General features: G+C 29.0%; 1 protein-coding gene and 1 non-coding gene across 2 annotated transcripts; both read left to right on the top strand.

The window, feature by feature from the left end:
- The first annotated feature begins 4,180 nt into the window (after positions 1 to 4,180).
- Positions 4,181 to 8,744, top strand: LOC136074316 (protein FAM200C-like). Its single transcript, XM_065786622.1, has 3 exons — positions 4,181 to 4,280; positions 7,966 to 8,363; positions 8,454 to 8,744. Exons 1-3 carry the CDS (start codon positions 4,181 to 4,183, stop codon positions 8,742 to 8,744), a joined length of 789 nt encoding a protein of 262 aa, XP_065642694.1.
- Positions 8,745 to 11,298: 2,554 nt separating this feature from the next.
- Positions 11,299 to 11,369, top strand: trnag-ccc (transfer RNA glycine (anticodon CCC)). Its single transcript has one exon. It is a non-coding gene; the product is annotated as a tRNA-Gly (tRNA).
- Positions 11,370 to 15,704: the final 4,335 nt, after the last annotated feature.

Below are 15,704 nucleotides of genomic sequence, written 5' to 3'. Positions count from 1 at the left end.
TATGAAAACTCCCAATGTATATTCAACGGGACTTCTCAAAAGGTTCAGCTATACTACGAGTAATTTGGAGTATTGCATGTTCTGTCAAGTTATTTTTTTGAATCAGTATTGATTGATATATAGTATATTATTAAATGAAAAGTGATTATAAATAACGTTATATAAAATTTTTTCTAAAACTTTAGAAAAAACAGAAAGAACAGAAATTAGGCGATAATTTGTAACATTGGTTGAATCGCCTGCCTTAAAAATTGGAGTGACTTTAGCTATTTTTAAATGATTTGAAAATATTCCCTGTTTTATTGAACAATGAAAAACTTTAAATAGTTAGTCTTCCAAGGGTTCATTCGAGTAGATGACAAAATTACTGTTAATTCCATCGAGACCAACAGATTTAATTGTTTTAAGCATTTTAAAAGATTTTCAAATTCCTTAAAGGAGAGTTTATAAGATGCTAAGGTTGACGATATCGGAAAATCATAAGCATCTGTTTTGTTAGTCACAAAAGGATTTTTTTTAAGGTAAATTTGGGCATACTGATACAAAATATTTGCTTAGGGTTCGGGTTGTAAGATTGTAAGGACTTGTTGGAGCACACACAGAAAAAAGCAAAAAATAAAAACAAACAAACAGCTTATACACAAATATTGATTTCTTCACAAATAATTACATCAATTGATGTAATTAGTATAGAACTTAGGAAAGTGGGTGAGTGGGTGGTAGGAGATGGAGATGGGGGGGGGGGGGGGGGGAAATTGAAACACTTATTTTGATTTTAATGTAGGTGCGGAGATAAAAAAAATTTGTTGCCCAAATCTTAAAAAAAATTGGGCAAGAAAGTTTCTTTACAAGGAATATTGTTGAAGAGAAATATCATGTTTAAAAAACCCGCAAGTTGCATGAGTTGGGTATACATATAGATGGGAGAAAGTGACAACAGTATTTCTATCAGAGAACAATAAAAGATTTGTAGAGGTAAAGAATGGAATCGAGAGTAATAATATGGCAAGCACGATAAAGAGAAGCAACCTTGACAGATGCTAATTTTGTAATGGTTTGTGTATATGGTTTCTTTGAGAGATCCGTAGTAAATAAAAATCCAAGAGGACTTAAGGTAAAAATCTTTGTAAGAGTAATGCCACTAATTAATGAACCAAGTTATAATTGTTTGAAGTATTGTAGTATAATTACAAGTAATAATTGTAGTATAAATACAAGTATAATTGTTTGAAGTATTAGTATTGTTATAATTGTTTGAAGTAAATAAATTTTACTGGATTTGCTGGATTTCCATTATGTCTAAATAATCTTGAAAATCATTTTTTTTTTTATGTTTATTTATTTGCTGCAGTGAGTATATGCTTACTGAATGGCAAATCTTTTTTGCAGCAAGTTTAATAACGACAATTTAAAATATTAAGTCACAAAATAACTAACTTCAATTCTAAACGACGAGTAGAGAGGTGCTAAGTGGAAGCAAATAAAGTTTCTTATGTGTTACAAAGTTCAAACCTGACTTCACAACAAATGGTCACAAGAATGGTCACAAAATTCAAACCTGATTTCATAACAAATAGATAAACTAGTGCACAAGCATACTTTCAGGCCAAGAATGTCAGTTGAAGTCTTTGCAAATCAAAGAATAAAAGCAATTAACACTGAGATTTGAAGATGAAACCAAATGAAAATTAGTCTCTCAAAGAGAAAGAAAGTTTGGTGAATTTTAAAGAAGGTGACGTTCAGCTAATGAAGCATTACTTCGAAGACCACGAGTGTTTGTAAACATAGATTAGAACAATACAGTGTAGTGATGATTTTTCATGTTGAATACTTTTAGGTACTTTAGTCATGGTTTAATTTATTAGAGAATTTCCCTTAATCATAAATAGTACATGGCACCCCAAAAAATAAGCTATACAGTTGTCTCAGACTTGAGTATCAAAGAGCTCCTTATGTGGTGAGACACCATTCATTCACAATCTACGTAACATGATTTTAAAAGCTGAAATTTTTTAAGAAGTATATTTTTTATCGCATTCAGCTTAAAATTCTTTTTTTTTTAAAAGTTTAAAATAACTTAAATATATTCACAAAATTTTGAAGCCAACATCTTTTAGCGCGTGACGTCACGTTTGGGCATTCAACAATTTATATCATGGATTTAGGGCGAAAATAGCTTGATGTATTTAAGACTTTTTAAGTTTTAATATTTGTAATGTATATTATTTTGTTTAGATATTAATTTTGAAATAGAATATAGGTATATAAAGATCATGGTTTTATCTTGTTCTGCATAAAATTGCACTCGAAAATATACTAAAAGGGTTTCTTTTCATGTGTAAGTAGCTAAAAATCCTTCTTTGCTAAGATCCTACGTTATATTTCGAATATCAATAGTATATTACTTTAATATACCTATTTTTGTTGATAGTTTTCCGAAAAATCTGGAATTGATGAGTTAATGGATACAAGTTTTGCGGAGGGATGGTTTTACTACTAGTAAAAGTCTAAACTAAGTGGTAAACATTTCACTGGTTTGTCATAGAGTGACACTTCATAGACTTCCTTCATATCATTCCATAGACTTCCTTCAAATTCCTCCATAGATCTCCTTCATATCAGGAAGTCTATGGAGTTCACAAAAGAAACTAAAAAAAGATGCAATTTCTTCTATATCTCAAATATAAAAATAAAAAGTGTTAGGAAATCAAATATTATTTGATTTCCTAACATTTAAAAAAATATTTATTCTAGAAAACCACCAAAAAATAGACAAAGTATTATTTCAAATAATACCACAAATGATTCAATACAGTAAGTCTCATGTAACTAATCTTTTTGCAATGGCATTTACACTTATATCATGTTTTTAGGAACATAATGCTGATAATTTTATCATTAATGTTAAAAATAATATCACCGATTCAATACAGTAAGTCTAATGTAAATACTTTATAACGGCATACTTTACAATTACTTTTACAACTGCATATAGTGATTTAAATGTTTGAGTTTACTTTTTGTGACACATAACACCTTTATATTTTTAAGAACATTGTTGAAAAGTGTTAAATCAATCCTAACACCAATGGTAAACGGTGTATTTGATGAATATGATATGATAACACCAGAAATTAGTAAATAGTTTTTAAAATAAACTATAAGTAATTGCTTGTTGCTAAACAAAAGACAACTAAAATGCTTCAGCAATCCAAGCATCATCTAATAAAAAGGATTAAAGACTTACATTTATTCCTTTGTCATCTTAAATCAAAAAGTATGAATCAAACTATGATTTCTGAAGAAATATTAACTACACTAATGGTATAATATTTATTTTTAATAGGAATAGTTGTTAAACATATTTATATGTTTGACGTATATATGACTTTTTTATTTTATTTTTCTATTTAATTATTTAAATGTGTCACTTATTTAAGTTATACCTTTGGGATTATTTTATTTTAGTCAACCTACTGTTGAAATATGATTTTAATTTAGTAAGTTTTTATGATTAAAAATTTACTACATTAATCATTAGATAACAGTTAGGGAAAAATTTAGTTCATAACACTTACGGTAGGAATTGCGATGAGTTAATTATTTTATTTGTCGTAACAGTAATAATTGTTGCTATGATTGTAATGCTGTTGTGATAATTTGTTGTATGGTTCTTCTTCTAATTGCAACTATTTTTACAAGTGTGTGTGTGTGTGTTTTGTGTATCATTTACATAAAATCTTTTTACTATGCTATCATCTATTTCTTGATACCCCAATCAATAATGCCCCATTTTACTTGAGTGGGTTATCAAGTATAAATTTAATATTGTAACTAATAATATATTAATTTATTTTATTTATTTTGTTACAGGGAACTATGTCTGAGTCTACAAAACAGTTATTTTGTCGGATTTTACAAGGAAAAGTTTAAATGCATTACTCACTAGAGTTACGAAGCTTTACTTAAACATTAAATTTTTATCCTGCTAAAGCATATAGCTATGTAAGGAAAACATTTAATAATGCACTTCCTCATCCACGAACTTTACAAAAATGGTATCAAAGTGTTGACTGTTCCTCTGGATTTTTCTAAAGAAGCTTTAGTTACTTTTCATAGCAAAGTAAAGAAGACTCAGAAAATTGGTCAATGTGTTGTGTGTTCATTGATGTTATATGAAATGGCCATTAAAAAAAAAATTGAATGGACAGGCCACAAATTTTCTGGTCATATTGATTTTGGTACTGATATTGATAATGATAGTTTTTATGATAAACTGTGTAAATGGACGTTGGAAACTTCCTGTTGCATATTTTTTAATTGATGATTTAGGTGGTTGTGAAAAAGCTAACATTGTCAACCGTTGTCTACAATTTTTTATGAAAGTGATGCAGAAATTATAAAATTATTATTGCTAAATATTTAAAGATACGATTGCACCAAAAAGCTAACTCGATCAACGATTTACGACATAATAAACGTATACAAAGTGTATTAACGAAGCAAATTTTTTTTTCGAATTTATAAAAAGTTATTTTGTATATTAATGTAATGCATAATAAAGCATATAAAATTGTATTAACTCTAACGTTTTCTATTCTAAGAAATCTAAAAATACATTAAAATTTGATACCAATAATAAATTTAATAATATTTAAAAAAAAATCATAATATTAACAAGGTTTACTGAAAAATTTTACATTTATCATTAAGTTTTCTATTCTTAAAGCTTCATTTCGTTTGTATCGCGTTTCGTTTTGCCCAAACGTGACGTCACGCGCTAAAAGATGTTGGCTTCAAAATATTTAACTTACGGCGTGTCTATCAGTTTATATGGTCGAAGGAATTAGTCAATAAAATCAGATTTAAAAGCTTGTGCGTTATTTTTGCGACACGACGTTATTTTTTGTGACAAGGTATTGAAAATCACTTTTGAACAATGCTTACCCCTACGCTTAGGAGGCCTGTTACAAGACAGTAGTAGATATTGTTAACATCTTCCCAAAAGAAACATCTCCAGTGTTTTCCTAGAAAAGAAATTGCATGGAAGAATTTACTTCTTCCAGCGTTTGCCTAGAAAAGCAAAAAGTAGGTTATACTGAAGTACACGTTAACAGTAGTAAAGAGATGGTGAAGATCCTGAATTGAAATAGTTGAACAAAGTTACAATATTATTATATATTGCTCAAGAGATTTTGAATTATTACATATAGAATAACGTTTGTCTAAAGGGTTACTGGAAATTAGGGTAAACGGTCTGTTGTGCAATTGCAGTCACTAATTAGTAACTAAGCTATCATCACACCAGAGGTTTAAACAGAACACACGTAGAATGTTTAGTATATCTGGCCAAAACTGATTAGTAAAATGTTCGGATATCCGATGATCACATCGGGAACATCTTCATTTTTAACTACTACGCAATGAGTTTTCAACATGATTAATTCAGTCAGTTTTTTTATCAAATTATTTGTATAATGGGAGAGGAAGGCTTAAAAATGTGTTATAGTACTCCATTATGTCTAAACAATCTTGAAAAACATTTTTTTTTAATATTTATTTATTTGCTGCGGTGAGTATATGCTTCCTGAATGGCAAAACTTTATTTGCAGCAAGTTTAATTAGGACGATTTAAAATATTAAGACACATAATAACTAATCCTAGACGACTGTTAAATAATACCACATGATAAACTTAATCCTATGGGCTTTACTTGGGACAAAAAAAATCAACTTTTTCCACTTTTAATAGATTAAATTTTGACACTCGAGTATCAAGTTTTCAAACAGCAGTGCAAACTGATTCAATCTGGAATCTGGTATGCACATCAAATTCCATTATCCATTATTAATTCCCAGCTTAATTATTGTTCTGTAAAATACACCTTTTTGGATGATATAAAGAATTATGCAACAATTATAGATTAAATATAAAATAATGCTGGTTAAGAAGAAAGTTAAAATTAGGGATTCAGAAAATGTAGATCCTTAAGATACTCTTCAAATTTTGGTACAAGCAGTTCAATGTTGGAATGCAAAGTAACAGCTAACAATTTTTAAAAATACTCTTGAAAAAAACATTCCTAAATAATCCTTTTTTATTTTATGCTTATCTTCTTTTATTCTTACTTGATTTTAAACTAAGTTTGTTAGTTTGTATCTTTACCTTGAAGACATATTTACGGAGTGTGAATAATGAAATTAAAAAATCCATCAAGTTTTTTTTTAAGTTTTTTGGAAGTTTTTTTTAAAAAACACTGATTTGATAAGTTTAATATCAAACAGCACATTGATCCAATTGGGGTGACGCGATTGGTAAAATAATTTCTTCTAATTGAGTGTCTATCATCCTCAAAAATTTTAACTTGTTTGTGGATATACTCCCGTACATTTCCAACTGGTCCTAATGGTCGACAAAAATTCCTTAAAGAAGATACCATATTAAGGAAGATACCATATTAAGCTGATAAAAACTGTTAACACATTAAATAAGATAACTACGTTAGATTTTGGTAATTAATGAGTTTAATTTTGTTCTTTAATCTGCAAGTTTCACAAATCGCCTAAAAAAAGGTGTTGAAAAGATAAATACAAAGCAAAAACCAAAGATGTCTCACTCTTCCTAAATCAAAAAAAATCAAAAAATAAAACGTCAATATTTTTATTAGAAGCAAAAAAAAGCAAAAACACTCTGGCTAAATATAAGTTTCAAATGATGACTAAGGTCAGTTTGGATTGTAAATAAGTTTAAATAGTAGATTGTTCTTTTGTCTTTTCTGGGATTCTGGTCCATATAATTGAGCCTTAAAAATGCTTTTTTTTTTTTTTTACGGGATTAGAAACAAAACAAAAAATGTGCTTTGCAGTAAAAGGTATACTCTCCTTTGTTTGTTTAGCGTAATGTTTAAAAATGTGTATTTATTTTAACAATTTTGTTATCGTATAGAATAACTTTTATGTCTAAAAAATCTAAAAACTGGTACTCTTATGTGCCAAATACACAGGAACGGACGTTTAATAAAATTGTTGGAAAATTTTTATACGCACCTTAAGTTTGTTAAGACACCCATCTCTTTCCTCTTCCTAACCTCCTCCCGTTTCTCTTTCCGCTACTCGTTTACCAGTTTTTAATTGTTATCAACAAATAAATTTTCTAAACTTCCTTCATCTTGTTTTTCTGATTCATATTATTTGCAAGCTTTTAAGTCGTCTGTCAATCGTTATCTTGCTCTACAATCTTCATCTTTTCTCTTCCAGTAACTTCCAATTCTAATAGTGGTTGCTTGCAGCCTTGTTGGAAGCAAAGATATATATAAAAAAAAAACTAAAACAAAATTTCATTAATGTAAATTAGCTTTAAAAGTTAAAGTTATATACTCACTGATGAAAAATAAAAATTCCTACCTACCCGTTTGTTAAAATCTGGAAGAAAACTCTCGCCCTTTCGATACCACCCCAGTTTGTATTAAGCACTTAATACAAATTGGGTTTGTATTGTACTGAGTATGTATATATAATAGTATATATTATATCATACGGCTATACCAGGGGTGGGGAACCTGCGGCCCCCAGACACACTTTGTGCGACCCCGAAATGTAAAATTAAGAACTTAAATCTTTGTTTAAATATTTTAGAGAAAATAATGAAATTTAAAAAGTTACTTTATTTTTACATTTTAGTTATAGTAAAGTGTATGAATGCTAATGTTAATTGAGGGAAAAAATTGTTTAACTTGGCAAAACTGATACAGTAGTAATTGATTGACAGAAATAACAACAAAACAAAACAAAATGAATAAATAAAAACAGGAAAGATTAGGAATTAGATATAAAGATTAGATCAGGAAGATTACTTCATGATACCAACCAAGGATAAATTGCTTTGCTTGTTGTGTGACCTCACTATTGCTACTGCAAAGAGACATTATGAAAACATTTATAACAATCATAAGTATGCAAAATTAGATGGAGAAGCTCGAAAAAATGCATTAACGAAACTGAAGTCTCAAAAGAGCAAACAACAGCAGACATTTTCAATTGTTCAAGTACATGGAAATAGAGCAACTGAAGCAACATATAAAATTGCTCTCATTCTTAGCAAAAGAGGAAAACCATATAGTGATATTGAAACCTTGAAGGCTTGCCTCATTGAAGCAGTGTCATGTATGGATTTAGATAAAGTGGATAAGTATAAGCAGCTTCCGCTTTCTCGGCGAACAATTACGGACCGTCAATATGAGCTTGCTACAAATAGTTCTGAGCAATTAATCTCAATATGTCAAATGGAGGACGCGTATTATTTAATTGCTTTAGATGAGTCCACTGATATGACTGATTCTACCCAACTTCTGTTATTTATTCGGGTTATTTATTCTGCTATTTTCAGAAGAACTTCAAAAGTTCTGTTATTTATTCGGCAGACTTCAAAAGTTATGAAGAGTAGTTTGCTTTAGCAACAAGGAAAAACACGAAACTGTGATATATTTGCTGCTTTCAAAGAAAAAATTTGTCAGGCTCAACTTCAGTTGAAAAATCTAGTCAGCATTTGCTCTGATGGAGCTCCTTCTATGCGTGGAAAAAATGAAGGGTTCATTGCTTTCCTGAAAAATGAACTGACTGATCCAGATTGTCTAATTACATTTCATTGTATTCTCCATCAGCAAAGTCTTTGTGCAAAAGCTGCTACTTTGGATGACATATTAAAAAAAGTTATAGGGATTGTAAATTATATACAGGCAATCTGATGAAGAAACATATTCTGTGGATCTTCCTTACTATTCCAAATTTCGTTAGCTGTCACAAGGGTTAGTAATGCAAAAATTGGCTGAGCTTCGAAAACAAATTGAGAAGTTTTTTACAAGTCAAAAGGAGATCTGTGAGCTTGCTAACCCAGAATTTTGTTGAGATGCTGCATTTCTCTGCAATCTGATGGCATAACATGCTGAATAGTTCATTGCAAGGTAAAAAAAAGTCAATCTAGGAAATGTGGCAACAGATTCAGGTATTCAAGAAAAAACTTGTTTTACTCAAAGATGTTATTTCTAAGTCAAATTTATCAACAGAACACTTCCCAGAGCTCACAAAAATTATTCTTGAACAAAAAAATGAGAAAAGGTTGGAAAATAATGATATATCAAGATATGAAACAATCCTGGATTCTTTGATTGCAGAATTTAATGACAGGTTTAAAGACTTGAACATAATGAAACACTGAAACTAGCTTTTCAGCCTCATCTTATTGAAATTTCAACAGCTCCATAATATTTACAGATGGAATTGATTGAGCTTTCTGAGGACAGTACCCTAAAATCTCTCTTTGACAACAAGAAGGATCAATTGGAAATTTGGAAAACTGCAGTTGAGTATCCAAAACTCCGTCAAATTGCCAGGCGTCTTCTGAGCTGCTTTGGTACAACCTACTGCTGCGAATCTACGTTTTCACACATAACATTTATCAAGTCCTGTTTAAGGTCACAGTTGACCGATGAGCATCTGGAAGACCAACTGAAGCTTAAAACTACGAAGATAGAGCCAAATATTCAAGTTCTGGTTCAAAAGAAACAGAATCAGAAATATATATATTATTTCACACAGTTGAAGTAATATATATATTTTAAAATTTTATTGTTTTATTTGTATTTTATTGTGCATAAAGTATTTTAAATAAAAACATTTAGAGTATATATTTTTTAAAAAGTTTATTATGAAGGTAGTATTACTCGTTTTTATTCAAAAAATCATTAAAAATATAAATAGAAACAAGTTAACTTGAAGTTAATATTGTGATTGTATTGATAATTGATAGAGTACGTTTTCTGATTAGATATTAGGTTAGATTAAAAGAAATGTTTTCTGATTAGACATTAGGTTAGATTAAAAGATAGATTGCATAAAACTTCGAGACAAATAGTTTGATCATAATAAAAAGTTGTTTTAAAATTTTCTTTATAAAATTAAGTGTATGGTTTGTACGAAACTATACTTTATATTAGAAAACAAAGTAAAATTAATACAGATATATGGTCTTGCAGAGACCATATATCTATATTAATTTCAGATCATAGCTAATACGTGATTAAAGATCTATTTGTAAGCATATATTACAGAAAAAACTTGTTACCTGTCTAAAAACAAACAAAAAGGATATCAATATATTTACGCATATGCATACAATATATTTACATATTGACTGCATGAATAATAATTTAATTAACTACACAATCAGCCTCTTGTGACAGACTGGACTGTGACAAAACATTTTACCATAATTGAAAGAGTTTCTTAACGAAGTTGTGAAGCTGTAACTATAACAAATCAGTAAGTATATAATTACAAAGTAAACAAACGTAATACTTCAGGAATTAATATTAACATATAATCCTAAATTAAAAATTGATAACAATAAATTTTATTTCAAGTAATTATTTCTTAAGTTGGAGCCAAAAAAATAATATTTTAATTATCTTAAACATAAAAAATTTATTTTTAAATTTATAAATGATGCTTTAACAATAAAATTTGTATATATATTTAATTGATGAAATTATATTTAATTATTATAATGTAGAATGTTAACGCTTTTTTTCTCTTTTTTTCTTTCTGTACCTGCTAATAATAAAAGCGACCAATCAAAAAACCTTTACAACTACTCTCTTGGTAAAACGGAAAAAAAAGTCATCAAAGAACCAGTTGTATGTTAGATCAAAAATTTAAATCAAATTCTTGATCTTGACCTCTTAACCGAGACTCAAAACAACTCGAAATTTGTTTTACAGAACCAGACAAGAGTAATTCAAAAACTAAACAGTTTTTATAACATTTATTTGTATATTAAAAAAGTTTAGCTTAGTCTTATCAATAAAATATTTATTTAGAACAGTTAGACTTAGATTGTTCGACGTTGAACTGTTAACAAGTATAATAATTTTTTTTTTTTAGGTTTAGATGTTGCAGTACAAATTTTTTTTTTTGTAATACTTGTAGTACTTACGTAAAAGCATTTTACGTAAGTTTTTATTTTCTTGTAAAAGTAACACAAGCGCATTTACTCCTTAACTTTCATTACATTAAATAAGCATTGTTTGATAAATCTTGCAAATTTAAATGAATTTAGTTATACAAAATCGTTTTTTGATATATGACACTCTCAGATTTTGTGCAAACTCCAAATTTAAGTATGTTCATGCCAATGTCAAATGAAAATATTTTGCAAAAATAACTTTAAAATCCTACTTATAAAATGGCGATATCATCACATACGTTAAAAAAATAAAGTTTTTTGCCTCCGAATGCAGCGCAGCGCTAGTAGTGTAGTGGTAACATACAAGATTCCCATTCTTGTGCCCCGGGTTCGATTCCCGGCTAGCGCACTGTCATTTTTTTAATAATATTTATCATAAATAATTTTATACAAAGGTTACCAGTGCCAGTACACATTCAAAGTCAGCATTAAAATACCCATTGACTGTGTAAATTACGAAGGTAGCGCAAAATTAGAACTTATTAATATTAATAATAAATTCTAGCCTTGGCGCTACAATTGACGTTAAATAAAATTGAGTGTACTCTCGCCCCCCTTCCCCTCTCCCTCTCCCTCCCTCTCCCTTATACTTTTTTGAATTTTTTTTTGAGAAACTTTAGATAAATGTTTTTTTAAAAAATCGTCGATTGTAACCCCCCACTAAAATAGACATTATACAGTCAATCAAAAAAAAAGTAGTATCCTTTTTTAATTAATAAACTTAGTAAACTCAATAGCGCTTTTCAACAACTCGAATTATCTCCTGAGTCAAGATCTATAGCGATCAGATACTCGTCTTAAAAGATTTAAAAGACTAATTTTTCAGTTTAAGAGGAACAACAACATTCATTAAAACAAACACTTTTAGATATAAAAGAAGTAGCTTACGTTGCGGACAGTATTTTAGTTTATGGAAGAAACGAAAGCGAACATGATATTACTTTCTCAAAGGTTTCACTTAGGTTAAGTGAAAACGATTTAACAATGAATTTAAGTAAATGTATATTAAGTAAATAGAATATGAATAATGAAAACAAAAGTAATATACGTTCAAAAGTAAGTATACGATCAAAAATAAATTTCACTTACAAGGATAAAAATATTAAAGACAAACAGACAAACTGTGGGACTAGTAAATTGCTATACAAGTAAAGTTTTTTTGAACAGGATAAAATTAACAGACTACAAGCATCTTTAAGACTTTTACAAACATTTAAAATCTTAAACATATCTTTTCATTTTAGGTGACAATGAGGAAGGCGTCACACCGCAATTAAAGTAGGAGAACAACAATCGCGAGAAAAACTCCTTTGCGGTCATTCTTATATACAAGCGAAATTCTTATTGTATGAAGGAGTTATAGAATAAATGAAATATGAGAACTAGATAAGATGGGGTAATTCCATTCCCGGAGTAATTTCAATCCCTTGAAAGATATATAACAATACAGAAAATCTATAAAACTATAACCACCTTTGATTCATGTTTTTGATTCCATACAAAGCTTCCTGTATCCATACTACTTTACAGATTTTTTACTTTTACAGATTTTTTACTTTAGAGACATCTATATTCACGATAATCACAATAATAGAGACATCTATATTCACGATAATCACAATAATAGAGACATCTATATTCACGATAATCACAATAATAGAGACATCTATATTCACTATAGGTTCATAATCAAGATGGTTATGGACATCCAAAATCATCTTCAATGTAAGTACCATACTTTAAATATATTTTTAAATACTTTATATTTCTTTTTGTAAGTAAATAAATCTTTGTCATAAATTTATCATATTGAAATGATGGGACTACGGTGAAATTCGAATTCTCTAGATTGTGAAATTTTAAAAATATAAAATTAAAACCTTGTAAAGTTGTAAAGTTTGTGTTGATCTTAAATAAAATTCTAATTGTGGAGCAGTTAAACCTTTAGTATTTATTATTTATTGTGTTCGCAACATTTACTGTGAGTATTTTTTCAAAAAGGGGTTGAATCGCCCCGATACTTTACATGCGTTGAGTTTCTTGGAAATAAAATGTAGTACTCATAGTTTGATTTTGAATACTTTGTATTTAAAACATTTTATTTTCTATCTGTCAGGTAAATTTTAATCTAATAGTATCCCTCATTAATTACCTCATAACATTTTGACTTTTATACAAATGACCTCAATTATTACTTGCTATATATATCGTCAAATCTGTTAATATGTTTTTTTGTTTTTTTTTATGAAAATAAACAAAGGAAGTCGTTTCAAATACCTTTAATATTAAGGTGGTTAACTTCTCAAAAAATGTTATCAAAATCTTTTTTTTTAATTTTTAATCTCGTTGGTTTGGTATAACCACTTCCATTGTTTATTAACATAAAAGTTAATCTTCTTTTATTTAATAAAACTCTTCTTTATGAGTTATTAAAAGTTGTTGACTTTAATACAGAGTTGTTAGTCCTTGGCCTTGAAACTTATGGCCTTGGCCTTGTTCTTAGCCTTGAAATTTTTGCCTTGGGCTTGATTGTTTTTGCCTTGGCCTTTATAAAAAAATGCATAAAATTAAAGAATTAAAAGTTTTCATTCTTTATTTATATATCATTTTGTTTTCAGCTTTCACATATATCCACAAGTATATATTCTTATTGACTTTGTTGAATTCAGCGCATAACCTTGATCTTATTTCACAATATGTGATTTTATTGTCACAGCACTTGCTACCTACTGTTTTGTTAATAATCGGCCTTAAAGTATGGTAAATATTTAAGTATTTGGTCTTGAAAATGTTTGCGTAGGCCTTGGCCTTGAAACTTTTATTCTTGGCCTTGGCCTTGTAACATGTGGCCTTGTTCTTATCTTTGGCCTTGTAATTTTTGACCTTGGTCTTGGCCTTGGCCTTGTAACATGTAGCATTGGCCTTGGCCTTGCTACTTTTGGACTTGTTAACAACTCTGCCTTAATAGCGCCATTGTAACAAAACTAGAACCATTTACCCCTAAAATCTATAATAAAGTGGTATCATTTTCTATAACTAAGCACTAAATGGAGTTTTTAGCTATACTATTAAAGCGCATTTACTTTGTAACATTTTATAAAAGCTTGCAAGACGATCAATTATTACCAAAAGATCTCTATGGTAAGACACAAAATCTGAATGAGTTCTTAAACTCCATCATTTAGTCCAGAGTTCGAAAGTACATTTTTTTCAGTAGAGAAGCAGTTAAAATGGCAACTTAATTTGTATACAATGATACCAGTAAAGGTATTCTTGATGTTTTAAAAGAGTTTTATTTGACTGGGTGTATATGAGGGATGACATCAATTTAGTTTAAGAATTCTTGTGTGAAGCAGTTGAAACAATAAATGATCTAGCTCTTTCTTTTGCTTTATGGGTAGGTGTATAATGCAAAATAAGAGGTTAAGATCAATAGCCAAAAGGTTCAATAATAAAAATAAATCAATTGAAACCAGTTAGTTATACATTTTGGTGGACATTAAAACCAAGGACGTATCAATGGCAAACCAGGGGCGTATCCATGTTATATATATATATATATATATATATATATATATATATATATATATATATATATATATATATATATATATATATATATATATATATATATATATATATATAACGCAGCATGTTGTTTGAAAAAGAAGGAAGTAAATTAGACCTAATAAACAAGCTGTTTAAAAAAGATATGAAACTTCAATAAAAATGTAAGGTGGGAAAAAGATGTCACAAAGCTATGCAATCTTTGGCATTTATTTGACAGTTTTTCTGCTTTAATGGATTTTCCAAAAACTGATAAAAAAAAAATTTGAAATATTAATTTTTTACTATTTTTCATCATAAAAATGTTATAAGTGTTGCTTATTATTCTTTTAAATAAAACTTTTTACAGCTGTGGCGCAGTGATTAGCGCGCTTGCTTCAGAAGCAAGAGATCGGTTGTTCAACGCTACCTCAGAGCAAGTCTTATAACATCGGTAAAGAAGGATGTGTGAACTTTCTTTCAAATGTTCTTCCGCGATGCTCTGTAATAAGTCCGTAAGGACTTCTTGGAGCACTTAAAATTAAAAAAAAATTGTGTAACTCAGTGGCCACAAGATGTATTTTCAGCGTCTAAATAAAAAATAATAGTTGTAAATAAAAGATTGTTGGATGTAATTTAGAACATAATAATTGTAATTAAGGAAAGTATAAAGAACATAAAGTTCTTTGTATTCTTTATACTTCTGTATTATGAATTTTGTAGCCTTAATATACTTTGTAATTTCAGGCTGGAAATAATAATATAGTATCGATAAAATAAAAACATTCCACTTGCACTCGTTGTCCCATAGTCCCCGCACCGAATACAGGTGGAATGCGAACCGTATTTTTAAAGTTAATTTTTATTTTGGACCAAATTGTTTTCAATGGGTTTAACATTTGACTGTAGGATCCTAATAGTAACAACAAAGCTAGTGAATTTTCAAGCACCCTTTCTAAACGAGCGAGACATGGAATATGGTCTGTTACAATGACCAAATCCTTCAAACAATTCCCGGATGTAACCAACTGGTTAAACATAACCAACATCCACTCTTTACAAGAATCTGATTTAAATGATCCTCTGCGAGTTTCTATCATGACGACATTTGTTGTTGATATAGCTGCCATCAAATGTA

The sequence above is a fragment of the Hydra vulgaris genome, chromosome 01, assembly GCF_038396675.1.
Source record: "Hydra vulgaris chromosome 01, alternate assembly HydraT2T_AEP".
Classification (NCBI taxonomy): Eukaryota; Metazoa; Cnidaria; class Hydrozoa; order Anthoathecata; family Hydridae; genus Hydra; species Hydra vulgaris.
The sequence above is the reverse complement of the archived record's forward strand: the minus strand, read 5'-3'. Positions and strand labels throughout refer to the sequence as shown.

Excerpts from the sequence above, each read along its gene's own strand:
- LOC136074316 (XM_065786622.1), top strand. The coding sequence starts at position 4,181 with ATGGCCATTAAAAAAAAAATTGAATGGACAGGCCACAAATTTTCTGGT. Across the intron at positions 4,281-7,965 it reads TAGTTTTTATGATAAACTGT|ATGGAGAAGCTCGAAAAAAT; the intron begins GTAAATGGACGT and ends ATGCAAAATTAG. Across the intron at positions 8,364-8,453 it reads AACTTCTGTTATTTATTCGG|CAACAAGGAAAAACACGAAA; the intron begins GTTATTTATTCT and ends AGTTTGCTTTAG.